The sequence below is a fragment of the Onychostruthus taczanowskii genome, unplaced genomic scaffold (genome assembly GCF_017590055.1).
Source record: "Onychostruthus taczanowskii isolate IOZ18803 unplaced genomic scaffold, ASM1759005v1 scaffold21, whole genome shotgun sequence".
NCBI classification, from domain to species: domain Eukaryota; kingdom Metazoa; phylum Chordata; class Aves; order Passeriformes; family Passeridae; genus Onychostruthus; species Onychostruthus taczanowskii.
Genome location: NW_024499351.1, coordinates 7,293,706 through 7,317,458, shown reverse-complemented (window position 1 = coordinate 7,317,458; position 23,753 = coordinate 7,293,706). Strand labels below are relative to the sequence as shown.

At 37.3% G+C, this 23,753-nt stretch overlaps 1 protein-coding gene across 4 annotated transcripts in view; it reads left to right on the top strand.

Annotated features, from left to right (window-relative positions):
* Positions 1 to 350: 350 nt before the first annotated feature.
* Positions 351 to 23,753, top strand: part of FEZ2 (fasciculation and elongation protein zeta 2) — a 34,706-nt gene continuing 11,303 nt past the window's right edge. For 3 of the 4 annotated variants that reach the window (XR_005952658.1, XR_005952657.1, XM_041404391.1), the window contains exons 1-8: positions 351 to 625; positions 2,151 to 2,259; positions 5,364 to 5,480; positions 6,876 to 7,020; positions 9,705 to 9,973; positions 12,807 to 12,887; positions 16,815 to 16,890; positions 19,054 to 19,119. Coding sequence is in view for 2 of the 4 variants with exons in the window: in XM_041404391.1 (XP_041260325.1) it covers positions 390 to 625; positions 2,151 to 2,259; positions 5,364 to 5,480; positions 6,876 to 7,020; positions 9,705 to 9,973; positions 12,807 to 12,887; positions 16,815 to 16,890; positions 19,054 to 19,119 (1,099 nt within the window). In the remaining 2 variants the exon portion in view is untranslated. The remainder of the gene's footprint in view (positions 626 to 2,150; positions 2,260 to 5,363; positions 5,481 to 6,875; positions 7,021 to 9,704; positions 9,974 to 12,806; positions 12,888 to 16,814; positions 16,891 to 19,053; positions 19,120 to 23,753) is intronic. The other variant, XM_041404392.1, reaches the window with a different exon arrangement.

The window sequence follows — 23,753 nt, the reverse complement described above, 5'->3', positions numbered from 1 at the left end:
AAGGTCCCTTCGAAACCAAACCATTCTACGCCTGCCCCTCCTGCCCGATGAGCCGGCCCTACTCGGTGCGGAGCCGTGAGTCAGTACGGACTCCGCTGTGTGCGGCTGCCACATCCCAGCCCGGCTCTGCGATCGCTGCCTCAGCCCGGCCCCGCTCTGCGATCGCTGCCTCAGCCCAGCCCAGCCCCGCTCTGCGATCGCTGCCTCAGCCCAGCCCAGCCCCGCTCTGGGATCGCTGCCTCAGCCCAGCCCAGCCCAGCCCCGCTCTGGGATCGCTGCCTCAGCCCAGCCCGGCCCTGCCCTGTAATCGCTGCCACAGCCGGGCCCCGCCCGCCGCGCGCCGCCGGGAGCGCGCACCGCCGGGAGCGCGCAGCGCCGCGTCCCCAGCTATGGCGGCGGCGGCCACCTCGCAGCGAGACCCGGGCGATTGGCAGGACTTCTCGGGATTCCAGCCGTCCGCGGGGAGCGGCCCCGAGGCTGCCTGCGACAAGGGCGGCTGGGGCGGCGGGGATCTCGGGGCGAAGCTGTCCCTCTGCTTCGAGCCCCCGCAGGCCCGGGCTGGCGGCGGCGAGAGCCGCGTTCCGCTGCGGCCGCTCACGGAGCAGAGCGCGCTGCAGGACGATGAGTGAGTGCGGGCCGGGAGGCGCGGAGAGGGAGAGGGAGCGGAGGGGAGGCCCGGCCCGGCCCGGCCCGGCCCGAGGGGACAGCGCGGCCCGCCAGCCCTGCCCGGCGAGAGCGCTACCCCTGGGCCTTGCGGAGCCCAGCAGGGCTTGTGGGCTGCGGGAGCGGAGCCTTTCCCCGCCCCCGGGGCTGCAGCTGGGAGCCGCCGGGCCTCGGCGAGGGGGCACGTTCGGCCGCCGCGGCGCGGGTTTGGCCTGGAGCCCTCTGGCTTTATCCCCCCGACTGCCAGGGAAGCGTGTGAGCATCGCAGAGCTTCTTACCCCGCCGAGCTAGCGAGAAGTGCTGGTTCAGAAGTGCAGTGACCGTGGTTAGTATTTGTTTAGCTTCTTGCAAAGTGTCCGCTGTCTCGCTGCTTGAATTTAAATGTGGAAAGTGCAGAAAGCAGGTGAAGAACAAAACTGCAGCTGCAACTGAAATAATTGTTTGGAGTTTTTTTCCTGGAGGAATAGAGCCTTTCTGAGCCATTCTGCTGTACAGTTTTTAACATTATCTCACGAATGCTTCTATTTCTTATTTTATAGTAAATTTAGTCAGCTAATCTTTATTTAAAATACTGCTGTCTTGCTTTAAGGTAACTCAACTGTATGTCTTGTTCTTCTAAGAGAAGAATAAAAAAAAGCCTGTTAGCAAAACACTAGATCTGTGGTGTAAACACTGAGGTAAGTTCAGTGAACCATGAATCATGCTGGGCAGTGATGAGGCTCTGTCTGCCTTTCTGTGTCTGCCTCGGCCTTTCCTCTGACCTCCTGTGAGCCTGAGCTAGGCAACCATTCCAAACATCCACCCACAGCATAGCGCCTGGAGGCAGGGCTTGGCTGGGGACTTGAGGAAGCAGCCTGCTCGCAGTGCTGCTGTGGTTAAAGACTGAGCTGCTTCAAGCCTCAGGTCTGCACGGGCCAGCCTCCAGGACAGCCAGAGAGGATACACACTCTAGAAACAGTAAAGACTGACCGAGGACAAGAGTGGTGGGCTGAGCTCTCCTAGAAGAAAAATTGTTTCTTCCAAAATTTTAGTCTGATCTGTGTGTTTTCATTATTCTGTGATAAATGGAAAGGAAATAAAGAAAAGACTTGGCTCAGAATTTGCTGCTCAGCCTCTGCTAAACAACATTAGGAATGCAATTTATAGCTCAGCTCAAGTTTCATTGACGGAAAGGCTCATCCACCCCCAGAAAAGATTTTGAGTGTAGTTACATAATTAGTATAGAAGCTATGTCTTCATTTATTGGGTTTTTTTCACTGCTGTGCATACATTGTTGCTTAAAAAGGGAATTAACTTACATTTATCAAAAAACATTTTCTCATACCTTTAAAACACTAAAAATGTTTTCAGTAACTTGCAGATGAATATTTAGGGAGGAAAATACAGTTACTGATAGAGATATATGATCATTAGGAATATGGTTATTTCTGATTCAGTTGCTGCTTGTTTTGAGGTCTGCATTTTTGTTCCTTTATTATTTTCTTCAGGATTTGGAATGCCTTGACTGATAATTATGGTAACGTGATGCCAGTTGACTGGAAATCTTCCCACACCAGAGCTTTGCACTTGCCAACACTGAATCTTTCAGAAAAAGGGGTAAGTTCTGATCAGCAGAAGTACCCTCTTTGGATCTTTGGTACTCAGCAGGGAAGTAAAACTGTCTGCATTTGTATAAAAGAATGTTGCTTTTAAGTAGCTGGAAATATTTTCAGTACTTGCTATTATACTTGAGAGCTTTTTAAAAATCAAAGAACCATTGATGGATGTTTCCGTCACCCTGGGCTGGAATAATTCAGGGTTAGTTTTAGATGATTCTTCATTAGAGCCAGAGCATGATAGAAAAACATGTAAAATGAGAAAGTGTTTCACATAAAATCTTTCTGCTCTATGATTCATTCATGTTGAACACTGGTCTGGGTAAGGGAAGAAAAGAGGCAAGAGTTACTCTGATTTAGTAAATCCAGTGAGAACTTTCCAAAGTTCATCTAATTCCACAGACAGATGGCTCGTTTAACAAGAAAGGTGGCCCAGGAGACACTGAAGTGCAAGAGCTTGTTTTGTTTTCCTTATTTAAGAGTTAGAATAGTTCTCTGGGGCAGGAACAGAAAATTAAGAGCTTCAGCAAGGTTTATAGAAAGGGTTGTCCTCTGATGATCTTAAAAGTGGATTAAAACACTTCAGGAAGAAAAGCTGTGACGAATTCCCATCTCACAGGTTTTCTGAGGAAAATTGTGGCTTATCTTTTAAACATAGTGAAGTTAAGTTTGGCTTATCTTTTAAACATAGTGAAGTTCAGTTATGTTGTAAAAATACCTGAGTTTGTAACCTGAGAATTGGTTAATGCTTTGGCTTCTGTCAAAGATAATTGATTATCATTAGCTAATCAACAGGTGCTTTTTGCTGTGACAGGAGCAAAGATTGTTCTGCTGAAGAAGAAGATACTTTGGGGTTCAGTAGAGGGAGGTGCAAATTTGGAACTCGTTTTCTTGATTTGCATCTCATGGTTATCCCTTGAATTTGACTTATGTTTCTTCTAATTTGAGTCCTTGTTCAGATGTATAAATGGCTTTAGAGTAATTAAATTCCTACAGTTTAACTAATAATACAGCCCCGCCATGCTGTGACCTTGTGTCAGAGAAAAATTGACTGGAAGACTAATGGATTTCTTGGTAAGGAACTAAGTATAGTACATAAGAAGATGTTTCGTATAGTTTTTTTAAGTTAGTTGCAGGAAGTTATGAAGAAAGTACATAAAAAAGTGTAAAGTGTTTCTGGATTAGAAAGAATCTTAGATATGCTGCCAGTAGAGAGAAAACCAGTTCATGGATTAAATGTATCTGAAGTTTTTTCAGCTTTCACTCCACATGGAATGCCTTCTGATGTGTAAAGGCTGTGGGGAGTGTTTGACATACTTTCATGCTTTTCTTCTGCTGCTTTGTGTTCAGCAGTATTGCTGGATATGTGACAGCACATATGGACCAGCTAGTATCTTGTTTTATCTTCCTTACAATGATAACTAACAGCTAAGTAACACTTCCCTGATGTGTTTGAAACTAATAATATGCTACCAAAATTGTGCAGAAAGCATTTCTCCTCCTGTTTAGTAGGGAAAGATATGAGGTCAATAAGGCTGATTCACCTGATCTTGGTTCCTTCATATGACAGGTCTATGCACACTTCTATACATTCTGACAGTGAAAGAAGTAGCTGGGTGGAAGTTTTGTGCTCAGTGGTATGAGGAATGGAATTGTGCTATTCCTTGTTTGCTTTGTTTTTGCTAGATTGCTTTTAAATGGCTCATTCCCTGGTAGCAGGAGGACAGGAGGCATGGAGTGTGGCTGGGTGCAAAGCCAGGTGTTCCTTTTAGTCCAGGTTACAGCTGATGCCATTTTTGCTGGTTTATTAGTCTGTATTATCAAAATGTTTTTGAAGGGCTCTCAAAATGTTTCTGGAGATGTCAGGAGTGAAAGCAGATCTCCTTCTAGATAGACTTGCTTACTTATGCTTGCTTACTATCCCACCATTGTTGTCATATCCTATGTGCGTGAAAAAATACTTGGGGACAGCAGGCATTTAAAAAATGCCAAATTGGAGTGCATCTGTGTAGTAGGTGAAGAGAGAGTCCTAGTGGAGCCTTTCACTGCAGAGTTACTGGAATTCAGATTGTGGAAAAAAGTGGACATTTTACTTCATTCTGAGGGCTGAAGAAGTGAAAATTGTGCGTTTATCTCTACAGGTGAGCTATCTGGGGATATCGGTTGCAGGTTCAAAACGAATCTGGGAACTTATTAAGGTTTCTGATGAAACTGAGAAAATTGGAGAAATTACAAGAAAAATTGAAAACTGATACTGTGAGAGCAAGAGCTTTGTACAGCCAGTCAAAATGCTTGTAAATTAGCCCAAAGATCAGTTAAGGCAGTTGAGCTCAAATGGCAGACATTGGGCGTTGCAGCTTTGAGGGGATTTTCTAGGCTAGAATCTAGTAATAGACAAAGTACAGAAACAGTTTTGTAAATAAACCAGGATATATCACTGTGAGAGTAAAATATGCCTGACTCATTAAGGAGGGGACTTACGTATATCTTTGGTTTGAAAGGATGAATATAATTTGGTGGTGTATATATGAGAACAGTGTTACTTCTCTTTCTTTCTGAAAAGACCCTGAGATATTCAATTACACTTTTTTTTTAAATAATCTGGAGTGATACCAGTGTTCTGATACCACCGTTCAGGATCAACTCTTCTCAGGTTTTTTCCATGTCTTCTATTATGTGATAAAGTGGAGCCATAAAAGTACTTAAAGTAAGAGGTTTGTGTAATATTAGACATTGTAGGCAAGTTTTTCACCCCACACAGACATTTGTCAATCTTCAATTAAGATTTAAGTATTTACTTGATAGCCTCCCATCTAGATATCTGCATGTCAGTGTGTATATGGTCTTTTTCTGTGGACATTATTTAATGACATTAATGATTGACAGCTATTTTAGCTTTGTCCAAGTGCAGTTTTGGTTTCATTTTCCAGGCTATTTGACAGAAAGAACTATTGATTCCATTATGGTGGGCCAAGTTCAGTTTCATTCTTAAAATTCAGTGTTATTGTCCCCATTTGTTTTTTGTACATGTCACGTGCATTTTATACCCTCACATTAGGGGTGTGTATATATATTTACATAAATGCACCTTTTCATGCTTTTTAGGTAAATGACAACTTGAACCTTGACTTGTCAGATGATGAAGAGCTGAGAGAACAGTTGGATATGCATTCTATCATTGTTTCCTGCATCAATGAAGAGCCACTCTTCACGGCAGAACAGGTAAAGTGCTCAGCAAAGACTCTGTTGTTGGTGTAGAATGTTTTTTTAGTCTGTTATTATTTTTGTTGTTCTTGCCCTTCACTGTAGCTAAGCTTCTTGGTCGTTCTTTGTTTAGGGTTTTAATAATGTGGGAGATAGCATTACATCATTCAGATTTGAAAAGTGTTTCAGTACTTCAGGTGAGGTTGATAGTCCAGGGTCTTTGAAATCTTTGGTATTTCTTACCATGAATTAGTCAGGAATGCTACTAAATTAAATATATGTGTAAGAAGCAAAATTATTTTCAGAATCTTAGTGGTATGGTAGAGTTTGTAATTTTCTAGCATAACTGTGTGGCACTTCATAGTTTCACAGGGCTTTGCTTTTAGCAAGAGTTCTTTGAAGTTTTTGCCTAACATGAGGGCACATCAGTGTTTCTGCTATTAAGATTTCAAATTACTTGGTATCTAAAGTCTTTAAATCCATGGATTTACTTCAGTTATCTTGAAAATTGCTCTTCTTAGTAAGGTTAATGAGAGTAAGGTCTATTAAAATCCTGCTTTAGTAAGCAAACAATCTATTTTGTTGTTGCTTAAATGGTTAAGCAATGGTTAATCTGTGAACTCTGATGAACACGGTTATTAATAGTACAGGAGACAGGGCTGCTTGAACTGCCTCGGCTCTTTTTTACTGTGGGCTGGATCTCAGCACTGACTACAGCCTCTAAACTTCTAAAAGTTGCTGTGTTATTTATTCAGATGTCTATTTAATGGTTTAGCCTGTAGAAATGTAATAGTTTATGTGATGTAAAGTAAGCTATCTATGCACAGAATTTCTGTTGTCATACTTTTTGTCTGGCTCAGGTCTTATGCCAGGGATGCAAACCAACTTCAGGTTATGGTGGATCAGTTCAAAAAACTTCTCACAAGCACAGCAGATTTTCAGGCTGTTTAGAGGGGCATTTTGGTTTGTCAGAGAGTTTTTTGTGACTTTTTCTTTGTTGTTTTTGTTTGTTTTCATTTTGTTAGTTTCTGGTTGGTGGAGGGAGGGGTCTTTGTTTTACACAGAAAAATGTGGTGGAATAAAGAGTGGGGGAGGTAACTGATTTTTGTTATTGTGTCTTCCTTCAACTGAATATTCGGAAAAGATACTCCAGCTTACTCTTTAATTTAGTTCTCTTAAGCAGAATCATGGGTACCTTCATACAGAAACAACCCCATAGTTTCAGAGCACTTCTTGTTATACCATCACCAATTTACTGTTACAAGGTAACAGAGAGCAAGGATAGGGAGGAAATGTCAGTATGATTTTATTGATCCTCTTCCATCTAGTCTTGGTGGTAGTTTCATCCAGCTTTGCTTCAAATTGCAAGCTCTTCATGTAGGAGGGTTTTCATAAGGGTTTTCGTTTTCAAAGGTGATTGAAGAAATAGAGGAAATGATGCAGGAATCGCCTGATCCAGAAGATGATGAAACACCCACCCAATCAGATAGGCTCTCTATACTTTCCCAGGAAATTCAGACCCTCAAGAGATCCAGTACAAACAACAGCTATGAAGAGAGTAAGTGGTATTTATTTAGCATTTTTGCTCTTATGCTTAATGAAAATAATTTAAAGCGTAAGTTTGCCATGTGCTTGATTCTTAGCAAGTCCTTCTTATGAAATATCTGCATTCAAAAAATATTTTCAAAATGTTCTGAAATAGTAGCCTAGATTTAGTGGTAGAGGACTTACCTTTGTCAGCTTTCTTAAGACTAAGAATAAAAATAAGACTTTATAGATTTTAAGTTTAAAGCAAATATGCTGAAGGTTGAAACATTGGAATGAGATTGCTTCATGGGTAAAGTGATAAGTTGGTAATTTTTTATTAAACTTCATTATTTTTCTGTAATGTGGGACACTTTCTTGAAGCCAATACAATGTTTAAGATGCGCTAAAGCTCTTGAAAGCTATTCAGTAAATAAAGCTTTACCATACCTTTGATACAGTTTCACTCATTGCAACATGTCTTGATAGACAGTAACACAAAAATAAGGCAACCATGTCTTTTTTGCCCCATACGGACCATGCATATTTTTCGATCCTCCCTGTCCATTCCTCTTCAGAAAGCTTAAAAATGAAAAATATCCTTTGTATCTTCTACTCAGATGAAATTCTTCTACTCAGATGAAATCATCTGTGCTTCCCTATACAAAGCAAAGGAAAAATTAGATTAATAATTAAATTGCAGTAGGTTGAATTGCATGTTAAAAAAACCCTGTGACTAATCAGTTTCATGATGGAAAATTTTGTTTAATCTTTACATTTACCAACATGAATTCTAGAAGGTAGTAGGGACACAAAGAACTTTTGATAGATGGTCTTTCTGCTTTGGTCTTTCTTTAAAAGTTTGTTGCTCTCTTTCCTGTAGTCTGGGTTAACAATACAAACTCTGTAGAAGATTCAGAAAACTGGCCGACCTCTTGTGGCATGACTTAGAGTTTCTGCTACATTTCAGATTTATGGAAGAGATTCCAACCATGAAAATGGTCTCTTAACTGTCTCAACACATAAATTTCAGGAAAGTGAAAAGCAAAATGTATTGTGTTCAGCAGGGCTTCCTGGTTTTCTGACAGTTCCATATGTCTTAAGGTTTGGAGCTAATCAAGCTTGCTCAGTATTTCATATCATGTCAATTTTCCTTTGCCTCAGGAGTTCATCTTGTCTGTTGCATCTTTACAGTTTAAAGGTCAGTCTCGACCAAATAGTGCCTTGAGTTACTTTGGCAGATAATTTAACTTCGCTTCAGCAGTTTCTCGGATTCTGCTTTTATGTCTTTCAGGTCACTGCTTTATTAAAAACTCTTGCTACCTATTTTTAGTGTGTGAAGGTGCTTGAGAATTGGTCTGCATCTCTCAGAAATTTTTACAGGTTTTTCCTAGGAAATCTTGATTTTTATAGGATAGATCAGAGATTTTCATTCATTTAGGATTCAGAGCAGGAAATCACTTTTATTTACTTTTTTCTTGGAGAGTAAAAGACATACATTAAGGCAGTCCAAAAATAAAGCTCTGGTTACACAAGTGAGTTCCTCAGCCTACTGAGTTTCAGTCCATGTAGTCTTCTGCATTTGAATTCCTCTGTCCCCACTCATGTGCATTGGCTGAGGATTTCCTATGTAGCCCTTTCAAGACTTTGATAATGACAACTGATCTGTCATCAGTCAGGACTGCAGTAGGGTAACCTACACCTGTGGTTTTAGAACAATTGGTTTTTAGGCTGTGAAGCTGGTTCTTAAGTGTTGATACTCACAGGTGCCCTCTCTGAGTACTGTTACAGTGTTTGAACAGAGTTTAAGGCCTAAGCTACCTTGAAAAACTGTGGCTCCTTGACATGGAATTTAATTAACAGGTTTCATTGCCTTTTCTTCAGTTAAGTAAGTGACAAGAGTTTTCTCCAATCAATTTTCATTGCTGTAATTTAAGAGAGAAAATTCACATTTCACTTACTACCTTTGATGCTTCTAGGAGCTACACTTTATTGTAGTTTGTGGCCTTTTTTGTATTTTTCAACACTTGTCTGTAGGTGCTTTCTCTTACAAGTATTCTTGTAGACAGGATATTTACTAGACTAATTAAATGAAATTAGATAATTGCAAGTATCTATGCAGTGTCCTTAAACAGATTGTACCTGTCAGTGTAATCAGGACTAGCTGTTTGTCAAGTGCCAAATAAGATTATGTTCTTTGACACAGCAGCTGCTGGGACTTGCCAGCTTCCTAGGTGTGTCAGATCTAAACTGGAACAGAAAGCAGTCCTCAAAAATCTGCTTTTTTTTAACCCAAGCAAGCCTTAAAACATTTTCTTGGTCATAATAGCACTATCTGTAACACATCACCCAGTAGTTCAGAAAATATGAAGCCCTTTTCCTTTGAACAGTGAGTGTAGAGGAAACTAATAGTTAATAGCTGTGTCAGAAGTTTAGCACTTAATTCAGCTTCCAGCATAAACTACCAACACATTCTTCATATTTGCAGATTATCCCAGATTTCTCAGAAGTAAGAAGAAAATTTAACCATCTTATTGTTGCTAATCTTGTCACCTCTGGGGTGTGTTTATTCCTTTAGGAATATTGTTTTGTTCTATGTGATTTTAGAACTGAATTTTTTGTTTTGAGAAATTTCAGAGTACATTTTTCTTGTAACTCCCACAAGTTTACTCATGCTTAAAATCTTGACATATTACTTTTTATATGAACTATTTGTAGGAGTCAAAAGATTGTCTGTTGCTGAATTAAATGAACTGCTAGAAGAAATTGAGACTGCTATTAAGGATTATTCTGAGGAACTGGTACAGCAGCTGGCTCTACGAGATGAGCTGGAGTTTGAGAAGGAAGTGAAAAACAGCTTCATTTCTGTCCTCATTGAAGTACAGAACAAACAGCGAGAACACAAAGAAACAGCAAAGAAGAAAAAGAAGCTGAAAAATGGTAGTCCTCAGAATGGCAAACAAGAAAGAGGTCATATGCCTGGAACAGTAAGAAAATTTTTATAAGTCTTTATACGTTTAAACTTTTTTTGGGGTTTTTTTCTGCTATGGGAGGTAGTAGTCCTAGATTATATTAAGATACCTGGTACTCCTGCTTCCATGCCTTCATTCACAAACAAGGCTTAAGCTTTTCCTGTTTAGAATTTTTTCACAGGGTCATATATTTTACTCTTTTCATATGCAGAAAATATTTTTTGACTGTTTGCAAATCAACCTGGAACTGGCATACCTTTCTTGCAAAAAATACTGTCTTTGGATGTACTACTCTGCGTTCTATTGTCAGTAGGCAAATTCATTTATGTGTTTGGTTTCACTGTGTGAATTTTAGTATGTGTTAGTCTTGCAGGCAATTCAGTACTGTTCTTACTGTCATTGCACACATATGTATTGATCATGCTGGTTTCTAGGTAGGAAAAAAGTGAAGGTCTTACCCTGGATCTCCTAACCTGTGGCAGAGTTACTATACTCAACAAGAGACAGGAAGGAGGCCAAAGTGTAGTGCATGTATACAGGGAAGAGATAATTTGTTTTATTCTTTACAGAACATAGCAACAAAAGGAAAAACATCTTTCAAGTAGAGTTGGATAAGAGGAGTCAAAGAACAAAAGAAATTAGGTTATTAGCTTGTCAATGCAATATTTTCTTTCCTATCTGTTTAGTATAATTTAAAATTACTTAAGTGACATATTAATGTTTGAATTTATTAGTGATTCTTATGGGATTTAAAAAATGTGGTTTTGTAGATCTTGGCTAAGTCCCAGAAATAATGTTTGAGTTCAACATGAGATGGTTTTGGGGTTTTCTTTTCAAATACAAGGAATAAACATTTATAATGAAATATTAAATGTTAGAAATTAATTCAAAATTTATTTCTAAATTTACAAACATAAGATACCTGTGATATACCCCAAATAGGGTTCTGATCTCATCTGTCAAATGAGAGATGTTTGTGTGTGTGGCTAAGTTTTGGTGGAACTTAAGAAAGTATATGTCTGGAAAACCATACAAAATTGTCATCCATTTACAAGAGCACAGTGAATAGTTCCTTTTTCCTTGCCAGTCATGGAAAAACAAAAGGGGATATTCTACCTAGAAAGAAAAATAATTACTTTGTTTTGGAACTTGAGTGATTCACAAGCTGTTCTAGTTAGTTTAAAGATTAGAAACTTGAATGATGCTTTCAGGTATAACTTTGCATGGTCCCAGGATAAGACATTTTGGTGTTTGGTCGCTTCAAGATACAGATGTGTCAGGTTGCTTTCTAAGAGGGATTGAACAGACTGGCTCACAGGTGAGGCTGTAGCAGCATGTGTGTGATTCCTTTGAAAATAGATTTCACTGTCATCAAGGACAGATTTGAGAGCTGTCTCCCAGAAGGAGGTGCAAGGTTCAAGGTTTCTTTCTTCAGCAGCCCCTTTTTTCCTTTTTTTTTTTTTTTGAAGTGCTGAGAATGTGGTGCATGCAGATGCAAGGTTCAAGGTTTCTTTCTTCAGCAGCCCCTTTTTTCCTTTTTTTTTTTTTTGAAGTGCTGACAATGTGGTGCATGCAGATAGTATGTTCTAGTTGCTTTGTGAAGACTGAGTTCCTGTTAATAAATAATGTATTCATTGGTTATTTTGTTAACTGTACTGAAGTCTCATTTAAATGCAAAGCTTGGAAGTAGAGTTAAATTGTCTTACTCATAAGAAAATTAATTTTCCTGTAGATACTATAACTGAATATAAAAAAAACCCCAGATATTATAATTATTTTGTCCTTAATACCGTCTTTGGGTAAATCAGTTTCTCAGACTTCTAAACTTTTACCTCTTTCATAAGGGGAAACTAGGGAGCAATTAAAAATCGTCAGGGCTTGAAGATACCCGTTCCTTCAATTAGGATATCTTAAAAGAGTTAAGATGGCTTTGGCAAAATGTATGTCTTTACTGACCTTGTGTGCTTTAGACGGTAAAATAACACTGTATTCCAGCACATTTTATTCCCCTCACATAAATAAATAGTTTCAGATAAACATGCTGAGGTGTGCTCATCATATTGCCCTATGTCAGCAGCTTGGCTCTTTCTTCTTTTTATGTTCATGTCACTTGGTGATTTTATATCACATGCTAAACATCAAAACCGTTTTGATTTTTTTTTACTTCTCCAACAAGCAAAAAGGATTACAAAGTTCAAGGAAAAATGTGTAGTTGGATTATATACTGCTTTTTCTTTACTTGGATTCCATGATTCCATGCAGTGGGACTTGAAATTAATATGGGTGTGTTATTATCTAATTGTGTATATTTTATAGTATTATAGAATACAGGGAATACTAATCTATGCTTCAGTTGTGGAAAAGGAAGCATGAAAGCATTAAAAGTTTTAAAGAGTTGGAGCTGAAAATTACTACCTCTGAACAGTGTTTCTAGTACATGCTTAAAATCTGAAAAATTGGTGTCAATAGTGTCTCTAAACATACATTGTTCAAACACAAACGTTAGAGGGAATTTTACAGTGAGCTGAACTTTGAAAAATGCTATTTTTATACAATTCAAAATGAAACAGCCGTAAAAGGCAAGTCTCGATTATTGAGTCTGCAGTGTGAAGATTTTGTTTGAATAAATATTGGTGTAGAAATTCTGCTTAACTGCCATTATAAGGTTTTCTTTTTATTTAAAAAAATTAAGTAGGTGAGTAAAGAAATAGAAGTGTGCTGAAATACACCTTGGAGCTTGTCTTATCCATTTGTCTTTCATAGTCTTGATAAATGCTGATTAATAGTCTTCTGAACTTTTCTCTGTCCCTTTTTTTTTTTCTTTCTGCTTTGTTTTCACTACTTTTAGCGCTTCAGCATGGAAGGGATCTCAAATGTCATACAGAATGGCTTCCGCCACACCTTTGGAAACTCAAGTGGAGAGAAACAGGTGCTGGGCTATCTTCTCCCTTTTTTCTCATTCTTTGCCTGCACTTTTGGTAGGAGCTGAGATCTTAAAAATTGACAGTAGCTGAAGATAAATGCTGAGACAGGAAAAAACAGAATAAAATTCTGGAATCTCTGCTTCCCTACCTCAGGTTTCTGAACTGCCTACAGTCTCTTTCTCTCCTCAGCAGCTCAAGAGATTCAAGACTTGATACCCTGATGCACTGAGCTAATTATTAACCTGTATTTCTTACCCCAGACTGAAAGTCTGTTTTAACATAATGTGTGCTTTTGATACATTGCATGTCTGTAAAAATCTAATAACCAGTCAAAGAATGTATCAGGTTAGATGTAGTATTTCAGCCTTCAGCATTAGCAATTACATTGCATGTCTGTAAAAATCTAATAACCAGTCAAAGAATGTGTATCAGGTTAGATGTAGTGTTTCAGCCTTCAGCATTAGCAACTTGAGTAATAAAAAAAGGTTTTGATTTCTTTTTTCTTCAAATGTTCAGAGCTGATACATCTAAAAACAGAGCAGCACCTCGAAAATGTATAGACTGTACTTTTTTGCCTTTAAAAACTGCATTTTAAAGGTAGCCAAATATGTGCAATGCAGATTACCAATATAAAATACAGGAGCTATAGGCAAGTTTGTGCCTTTTGTTGGTTATTTAAATATTGAAATGTAGAGCAGAGACAGCTTCAGTGGGCATCAGATGTTGCGTGTACCTTGGAAGCACTTTATAGATGTTGTGTGTACCTCAGAAGCAAGATTCTTATGCCTTATTTCAAAGTAATAACTTGCCTGCTATTTCAGATCTGTAGTATGTATTTTATTAACTGCATTCTGAATTTTAGTGAACAAGCTAATGCTTGTGCTGTTGTTTAGTCTTTTGGCACACAACAAAATATTGGTATTTCACATTATTTAATGTGTACACACTATTTTAGTTTATGCAGTTTTGTCAGAGGAGTCCATTAGAGTTATTTTTTTTCCCTGGTGAGAAGTCCATTGAGGCAATAAATTGACTGGTACTTTAGAAGTCAAGGCTGATTAGGCTTTTGTCTGGAAGATGAGTGTTGTATCCTGCAGAGGAGTTTAGGAGGTAAAACAACTCCTCTCAAGTCATTCTGCAATTATGAGACTAGAAATCAAAGGCTGACCTGCTTTCTCAGGCAAAGCATATGTATGTATGAGATTTTATGAATACATTGATCCAGTTATTTATTTGTCCTCAGCTTTGGGGATCTTGAACACATGCACAGAGCTTACCTAACAGGACTTTTTATCACTCTGTGTTATTACACTACTAGTAAAGCTGTACCTGTATGCTGGTTTGGTTTTTTGGGTTTTTTTTTCCTTGGCTATCTTAACCATAAATTACAGCTGTTTATACCTGTATCATTAGATATTTTAACTATCATATATTTTCATAAAATGAGCTCACCTAGCTACGTCATCATACTTTTGGTTAAAAGACTTTCACTGCCTCCTATATAGATAAATAGTAAATAGTATAATCACACGTTAAAATGATTGAATAACTCTTCCAGTCATTTTTGAGTTAATTTACTAATGTAATTCTTCATGTTGATCATACTTGTTGATACATGTTGGTCTCCCAAAAAGTATGATCTCTCTTTTCTATATCCTTATGGATATAGAAAACCCCTTATGGGGTTTTTTATTCCCCTTCCTGTATTTTAAAGGAAGTCACAGAAGTAATATGAATTTAAAATTAAATGTAGGGTAGAAAGTAGAAGAGATACCAGCTCTTTTATGATTTATGCCTGGAAATCTATTTTTCTATGGCATTTGTTTTCTATTTGGGAGGGTTTTGTTTGATTAGGATTTTTTGTCTCATAGTGGGTACTTCCCTTTTTAAAATCTTAGTCCCATTTTCTGTGCATGTGTTTGAGACATAAATAAAAATCACTTAAGAGATTTTCACCATGTAAAGAGAAGCCTCCAATGGGAACTCCCTGTTCCTATCTGGAAATGTAGTAAAAAAAAAAACTATTGAAATGTTGGTAGCTCTTTCTGGGATCATATTTCCAGAAGAAAATTCAAGACAGTCATCTTTACTTTGATTTTCAGGCATATCAAACACTTTTCTTAGGCGATGAAAAATTGCAGTGGGAATTGCTGCTTTATCATGTCATCAAATCTGCTTCAAAAATTTAGAGGTCACAGCAGATTAAACACTTGGTCTTGTCAGTAAGCTACACTTCAGTCACTCCTTCATTATTTTCATAATATGTTATCTTCACACAGTAATTCAGGAAATGAGTTTTTATAGTGCTGTTATAGAGACTGATTGTTACAGCTGCAAAGGTGATGACTAGAAGGAAAATATTTCTGGAAATGAAGAAATTCCTTTTTTTTGTTTTTAATTGCTGCTGTTAGGAAAAATGAAAGGTGAAGTTTACAGGAGAAGCAAAACAGGGTTAGTTGATATTTGGTACAGTGAAATATCCTAGTGTTTTATTGTCCAGGTAGAGGGTAGAATGCCATGTAGTTCTGAAAGCTGGGAAAGACAGCCAGAAATCTGATTTCTGTGTTAGTAGATCCACTTTCATCTCTGCTATTGGCAGATTCAGCAGACTTATATTCAGCTATAGATTCTATATTATAGATATATTCTATATCTATATTCTGGTGATTTTATTAAGAGCACAGTTCTCTGGTGATACTTGGTTACATCTCCTGGAAAAGAAATTGGAAATTGATTGTTTCCCGAGAAGCACTGCACCCTTTTCTCTGCTGTGCTGAGTGGGCATGAAAAAATGCCGAAAGAAAAGGGAGGGAGAAAAGCACCCTGTGTTTGCAGCAGGTCTTGGGGAGGTGTCAGCACCACGTGTGCAGTTGGTTCAGTGCTGCTGAGCTGTTTGCTTTTAGGCAGATGTCGTGGTTGGGCGTGAGGTGCGTGATCCTGCTGCAAACAGGGCAGTGGTTACAGCTGCGTGTGGCAAGCCTCAGCTCCCCCTGCAAGGTGCAGCTCCTCGCCACAGGCTGAGTTACACCTGGCTCTCACTGAAGGAAGGGCTGTTACCAAGGGGAGGAGGAGACCTTGTTGTAATGTGTTTTCTGCTCATTGCCTGGAGAACTACTTAGATGTCAAGCTGAACGAGACATTGAGGGTTACTTTGCCTACTGCCTTGTAGCTGTAAAACCAGAATAAAGTTCCTGGTTTTAGTCTTAAAAATTAACTTGAGAGAAATTGTACAAGGCTTTTCCATTGAGGAAAATTCCAGCTCTTTTAGTACTTCTGAAATTCTGACCTCTTTAAGGAAAATATGCATTTATACAGGCTGCAAAGCAAGGTGTTGCCTAAAATGCATGTTCTATAAGACCCAACAGGGTTACATCAGGAATTTGAAAATTAATCCTAGTTGCACTGCAGGTATGAAAATCTTGAAAGATTTCAGAAATTTTGCTGTTTTTTTTTTTTTTTTTTTTAAGCAGACTAGAATTAAAGATTTCAGTAAATAGAATTTAAAAGGAGTTGGTTTGAAACTGTCTGTTAGTACACTCAGCTATTTAAACTGATAATTTAAATCAAATTCTGTATTCTGGGGTATTATGTTTCATTAGGCTTGCCTTGTTCTTTTTGGTTGGAAGTGTATAGCAGCAGAAGGTGAAAGCCATCTGTTTACATTTCCACCTAACTGTGGGACAGCATCATTTCTTTGCAGAGAGGACAGTTAGCTGCATGACTTCTAGTGGCCACATAATTTGGAAAAAGAAACAAAACAAACTTGGTTTCTGTAGTAAAAGTTCTGAGATGGAAAGGTAGAATCTTAATCTGTTCTGAAATATAATTATTTGTGGCTAGCAATTTCAATTGCTACAATTTTTACAAAATGAAATGCAAACAACAGAGTTGCATGAAAGGACTGTCAAGTAACTCTGTTTTTCATTTGACAGTACTTGACAACCGTCATTCCTTATGAGAAGAAAAATGGACCCCCATCTGTTGAAGACCTTCAAACATTAACCAAAAGTGAGCATATGAAATTCCCCTGGTCCTTTCCTCGTTGTATATCCAGTTGTGGTTGCTCAAAGCAGTGAATCCATCCAGTTCTCTCTTCCCTCTTACCCTAGGGCATGTATGTAAAGATGCATGATTTTAACCATAGATTTTGGCCACCTTGTTTCCTGAGCCTTCATGTTAGGTTTGTTTCCTAGCTGTTGTCTGAAGCCCTGAAGGCCAGAAACCTGCAGGTATCAGAATGTAAATGCTCCCATGTTTTGATATTAGCTGCATAGCGTGAAATTTGGTCTTACAGTGCCTGATACATCCCTGTTTGTTTACATTTGCTGTGCTTTACTGAGGTTATTGTAATGACTTTGACAAAATGGAATGGATGTCAAGATACTTACGACTAGTTCAATAATGATTGCACTTGATTGCCTTTAAAACAGCCTGCTTCTTTCTGGTTTTGGTGGGGTGGTTTTGTTGTTAATAAATTTTGATAATTAGAAATTCCGAACACAGTTTTGACAATGCTTTGAAGTCCCTTTTCTTCACATCTTTTTTAGGCAAGATCCTCAAAAGTATTGCAAGTTCTAAATCCTCTAGTTGTTTGATTTTATTGGGCTTTTTTTTAAAATTCTAATTTGCAAGAAATCAAGGTTGTCTTTTAAAAAATACTTATTAAGGTGGTTTAATACAGCAAAGCATCTCTAGGAGTCAATAGCATCTCCTTCACTGGATATTTATAGGAACAGTTTAAAAATAGGTGGTAGAGTGCATCAATGCATTTGATCAGGCTTCAGTGGAGAATCTCACTATGTCTTTAAGGTGATTTTCAGCAGCAGTTCTGTGATTCTACAGGTGTCTGAGGGGTGGTAAAAGGCTCATTGGTTGTTTTCTGGAAATAGAAAATTAATATTATATAAATTCCAGAGTAAATGAAATGTTTAAGTAGGAATTAAAGTTCCCTTTATTTTTCTACAGTAGACAGCCTTAGGTGTTAATTCGTACTTACTTTGTGACAAAGGATTTCTCATTTTATGTTTATTCTTGTCATGAAATTTTATCCTCTTGCCATATTTAAATTTCACTTGACACTATTAACCATGTGTTAAAGCCTCTTGAAAACATTTTGTGTTGTTTGATGGTTTATTACAAAAAGGTCTTGCACAGATGCATTGTAAAGAGTATTAACAATACTGATTTCTGTGGGCTGGTTGGAATTTGATCCTGTGAGTCAGTTGCAGATCTGTGACTCACTGTCTCTGCTGTTGTTCAGGCAGGCAGTAATGCAGGTGTTTAGTTGGTTGTTCAGTTGTTTTTTCTTTCAAAGCTCTGTATTACTCCATAGATATGAACACTAATGTCTTACTTCAGTGTAAAAATTGAAATGAAACACTTGTTATAATTTGAGTTTAGAGTCTCATATGAGGAATTTGGAGTTTATTAAATATTGCTTTTCAGTAGAATTTTGTAATTTTGCTTCTTTCAGTCATGTCCTGAGTGCTTTATAAAGAATAGTCATTGTTTTTCTTTATGTAGTGACAGACAAGTGTACACATGTCCAGTCAAGCTTGTCCATTTCTTCTTCAGAAATAGGCAAGATGGACAAGACCTACTGCTATATGTCACAAAATGGCAATTTGCATTATTATAAGTTAATGCTGAATTAAGTCATGTAGTTAAAGGTTTTTCAAATCTACAGCAGATAACATTCACCATTTCAGGGAGGGAAAAAAAGCACCACTAATATTTCCATATTCACTGTATTTTTCCATTATTTGAGGTAATGATCAAAGATATTAAGTAATGAAGCATACTTTTCTGCCCTGAGATTTCCAGCTCATCAATAGTTGTTAGCATACTTTAGTTTTTGGATGTCATGACTTTCTTTTAGTGAGAATCTTTTATAGGGAAGAGGTGCTTGTTGTTGTTATGACTGATGGCATTTTACTGTAATATTAACCACATGAAATGGGACTCTTGCCTTCAGAAACTGTGCAGTGAGAATTACACAAGTGAAAGGTGGAGAGGATGTGACGTCTCATTGTATCTTCTCATCTTTCACTTAAGAGATTTCTTACATCTCATAGTAGTATCTCTATGAGCAGTTGGAACTGTTCCAAAGTATTTGTTTTATGTGTTATGTTTCATTTATGAGTAAATATCTGATTTTTTTTCATTCTTTAGTTCTGCATGCCATGAAAGAGGATAGTGAGAAAGTGCCAAGCTTGTTAACAGACTATATTTTAAAGGGTGAGTATGCTTCTCAGCAGGGATTTTATTGGATTCTAAATTAACTTGATTGACTTACAATGTGTATTTGAAAATAGTGATCCTACAGCATTCATTAATTATGTTACCTTTCAATCAAACACAGCTCTTATTTATGTTCTGTTTTGTCCAAGCATTCCGAGGTACAGTTCATACATAAAATATGTTTATTTTGTTTGTGTTAGTAAAACATAGCAAACTGCTGAATGACATCAGCAGGCACAAAGGAATTTGGCTTACAAAATGAAATGGGTATAGTTAACATCTTCCATTGCACAGTTTTTTTAGTTAATTGGAACTCAAATTACCCATGGCATAGCATTTGCTATGCAAAGTGCTTCCAGTTTCTTTTCAAGTGCTACCTTCTGATCAATAATAGAAAGTATTTATTTCACTTATTATACCTTCTTGAGATATTGTTTTATAAGGTTTTGTATGAGTCATTTATTTTCCAGTCTTACACATTGATTGTGTTTAAAGAATGTGAGACATGAACAAATACTGTTTGCCTTAGTTTTAAAGGAGTTGTTCCAGGTAGTTTCCAGGTTGTAAAATTATTTTAAAATGTTTCACATCTGACTTCATTTTTGCCTAGATCTTACTAATGCTTATGTTCTTACTTAATTCTTGGCATATGATACAATTTTGTTAAGTGTTTAAAGTTTAGCAAATGCATCAAACTCCCAAGATCTGAACAAATACCTGTGCAGAAAGATTATGGGTGCCATTTTGTTTGCCACCAAAATGTTTATAATACTCTGCTTTTCATATGCTGCGGAAGTTTTTCTCTTATTTTGGTATCATGCATTCCAAGTCTCATCTTGTTTTCAAATATACTGCCTTTTGACTTCACTCACTCCATATGATTTTTAAAGGTTTTTGTATTTCTTACACAAACTTGCAGTCACTCTCATAATCTCATCTCACAGATACTTGAAAGGTTTGAGTTATGGATGACATATAGTCTGCTGTCACTTCAGAAAATCTGAAAAAGACATACAATGTTCTGGAAGCTCCAAGAGACTTCCTGTTGAAAGAGATCCTTTTCTGAGTTTTGTGTAGGGTTGAAGAACTGCCACATACAATAAGAATGCAGAGATCCTTTCAATTGATTCCTTTGATTTTTCCATTGTTTACTTATTCTTTCTAAAAATTCTTCCTAAATTAGACAGATGTGTTTGCACGTGAGCCTTGTAGGATCATGTTCAAGGTTTTTTTAGTGTTGATGGGACTAATCCGTAGTTCTGTGAAGCAGAATCTTTGTCCCAGTAGGATGAACTGTTGTCATTAATTAAAACTTTTTGCTCTTCATAGTACATCTGGTAGTAGGTGACTGGATTTAACAGTGCTTTTCACAGTGTCTGCTCTTATTTTTAGATGTATCTACCCAGAAGGACTTTCAGGTTACTGAGATACTGAGGAGAAACTGGCAACTTAGGGAAATGGAGAAATCTTTTTTAAAAGCAAAGGCTGATAAAAGTAGACTACCTGAACATATGAGAGGATGAGCTAGGAAGCTTGAACTGAAGTCCCTTCCTGCCTCTTGTATGCTCATTACTTAAAAATCACCAAGGATATTCTACCATTGAGATGCAGCAATTGAAAAAATATCATTCATTGAGTGTCTTGGATCAAACAGGTTGTCCATCATATGCAAATACTGTTGCCTTTAAATTGTGGAACACAAATTGTGGGAACATGAAGAGTAATCACTCACATCATTCGTAGCAAAAGGAAAAGTCAATTTCCCCACAGCTACCAGTTCCTTAGTGAACAGAACCAAGGCTTTCTTCATCCTGTGTGGGTTTGTGCGTTCAGTGGCAGATAGTTGCGAGCAGAGCTAGTGAGCATAGAATTTTACTCTTCCTTTCAGTATAGCCTTAACTAAGCTTTATATGCTATGTTGGCATTGTACTAAATATTTATAACTCAACTAACAATGTTAGCTTGTACTGTAGATTTATTCTGTGGCACAGGCAAAGTCTTCCAGTTGTTTCTGAAGTTGTAACCTACTGCTCTTTTTCTGCCACTAAAACTTCTGGCCTGAAACTCCTGCAAGGCTTTAATGGCACAAAATACTCCCAGCCACCAGTTTATTGTCTGGACATTATTTTTAAAGCTTGTTAAGAGGAGATTGGTTGAATTCTTAACAACCACTTAGATCAACTTTCACTGAGCTTTAATACCTGAAATTCTAACCTATTTTTTAAAATGCGAAATAAAAAGAGTGACCTACTTTTAGAGGATTCTGCTCTTTTCACTGTAAAGATTAAAAATGTCTTGGCAAGGTAAAAATCTTTAAGAAGATTTAGGGTTTAAATTTGTTTCCTGAAAGAAGTTCTGGACCCAGTGGTTTAATCCATATGGTGTAGTGGTAATTGTATTCATTTTACACTGAATGGATTTTATTGCTTTTTCTTAAGATATAATCAAGAAACTAAATTTTGAAATGTGTGAATTATATCACCAGAGGTACTTGGTTCTTTTAAAATCTGTTAAGTACCTGTTCCTTTGAGGATCATTTTTTTCCAGTCTTGCAACAAAAAAACCAGTAAATTACCTGTGATATTAGGATATGTGTAGCTTTATGGGAAATCCAGTTTGGCATCTGACTGCACCGACATAAAAACTTTTTTCAACCTTTATATTATGTTTTGCAGAGCAGAAAAAATAAATTTTACAAACATGCTCTTGATTATTTTTTTAAAGCAGCACTGTCTTGCTATTCTGTGGTATGTAAAAAAATAGGATATGCAGTCTTAATGTGGGTGTTACAGCTGTCCACAGAATTATTAACAGACTTGCCCAGATAGTAGTGCTCACTCTTGAAAAGTTACTTAAATTGTTCAGAAGCAAAAATTGAAGAAAAAAATATCAGGAAAAAGATTATTGCCAAAGTATTGTTAGTACAATGTAAAGGAACAAGTAGAAGAATGCTGTGAACATGGAAAGGTGAATGGAACCATAAGATTGAGCACAATTGTTGATGTAACACAAAATCTTACCACATGACTGGTGTTCTGAGGATAGTGAAATAAGTTTATATTTTCTCTGAATTCCATTGTGTTTTGTAGAATTCAGAAATTCTGTGTAATCTTGAATAACTTGAACTAAATGCCCAATAATTCTGAAATTTGGATCGTGTAGGAAGACACAGACACCCTCTGTGTGTACTAATACTCACTATCTTCATTTAATAATGATTGGGTAAGGTTGTTTGGACAACAGCTGGAACTTGAAGGACAGTTCTGCAGCCAGATCTGCGGTTGACTTTCTGTGTTACCATGGATCATTCTTGGATTTTTTTTCATAATCAACTAATCCTGCTGAAGTGCTGGAAGTGGAAATCCTCAAAATGTGGTGTGTGCAAATCCAGTGTAATAAATAAATTAAAAAGAACAACTCTGGCCATTTCATGTTAGGGGATAAAACCACCTCTATATGCATTTCTCAGTAGGATTATTAGTTTTGAAATTATTTCTGGTGCTTGCTTTCTTTAAAGCATCTTCTTTCCCCAATTTCTACTGCCCCCTTGTGTCCCCCAAAATGTTAATAATATCATTTTCCTTGTCATGCTTAAGTCGCTCTTTCCAGGGGTCATTTAGCTCTCCCCTGGATCTTTTCTGTAAGGAATATCTTCTCAAAGGTAAGTATCCCAATGCCAGACTAAGTACATACCCTGTGAAGAATCTGGTATAGTGTAGCAGCTTATTTTCTTTTGTTCATTTTGCTCTTATTGCAGCCTAAATTATTTTCAAGGGGATACTTTTTCTTTTGTGAGGTTCTGTTTCATTTTACTTTTCAGTGAACATCTATCCTGAACCTAACAAAATGAAAGGGAATTAGTGATTATCTTTGCAAGTGAACTCTAGTTCTTCTCCCACTAGTGTATGATTTATATTATATTTTATAGATTTAGAATTAAAATAGGTGGTAACATGAAATTGATCAGCATTTGCAATTGTGCTTTTTTTCTGAATGTATTTTAATATACCAATATTGTTATTGTATTTTATCACTAGGAGTCATGAAGGAGAAACTGGGATTTGAAAAAGGGTAGGGGAATGAATTTACTGGCAGGGAAAGAAATACCAAGCCAGGACTGAAATTCTTTATTATAGAAAGTACATTTCTGGACTGAAGCTGGCAGCTTAGTAAGGTCACAGTATTTAAATGCTGTTTGTTCTCATCTTTCTATTGACCTTTTTTGATGGTTGAACTAATAGAATGTGATTTGAAAACTCTGTGCTTATATCCATTGAAAGACATAAATAAGCTAAGTTTTTTGTGCACAAGTTAAGCTGTAAAGCAGATGGAGATATTTATGTTGTACCTTGTAGCTGCATTTGGTTTAGGTGTTGCAACAGTAGTTAAGTACCGTATCCTTTGATGAAAATGTCTTTGTATGAACAGTGCTCATTGAATTTTTACTTTATTTTTAAAACTTTGAGGTTTTGTAATGACTTTCTGCATAATGATTAATTTGTCAAGTGCAATAATACAAGCCGTATTTTATATTTATTATAAAAATTAATATTTATATTATTAGTATTATGTATATTATATGTCATGTAGTTACATCTGTAATCTTTGCAGTGTGGAAGTTTAGGTTGCTT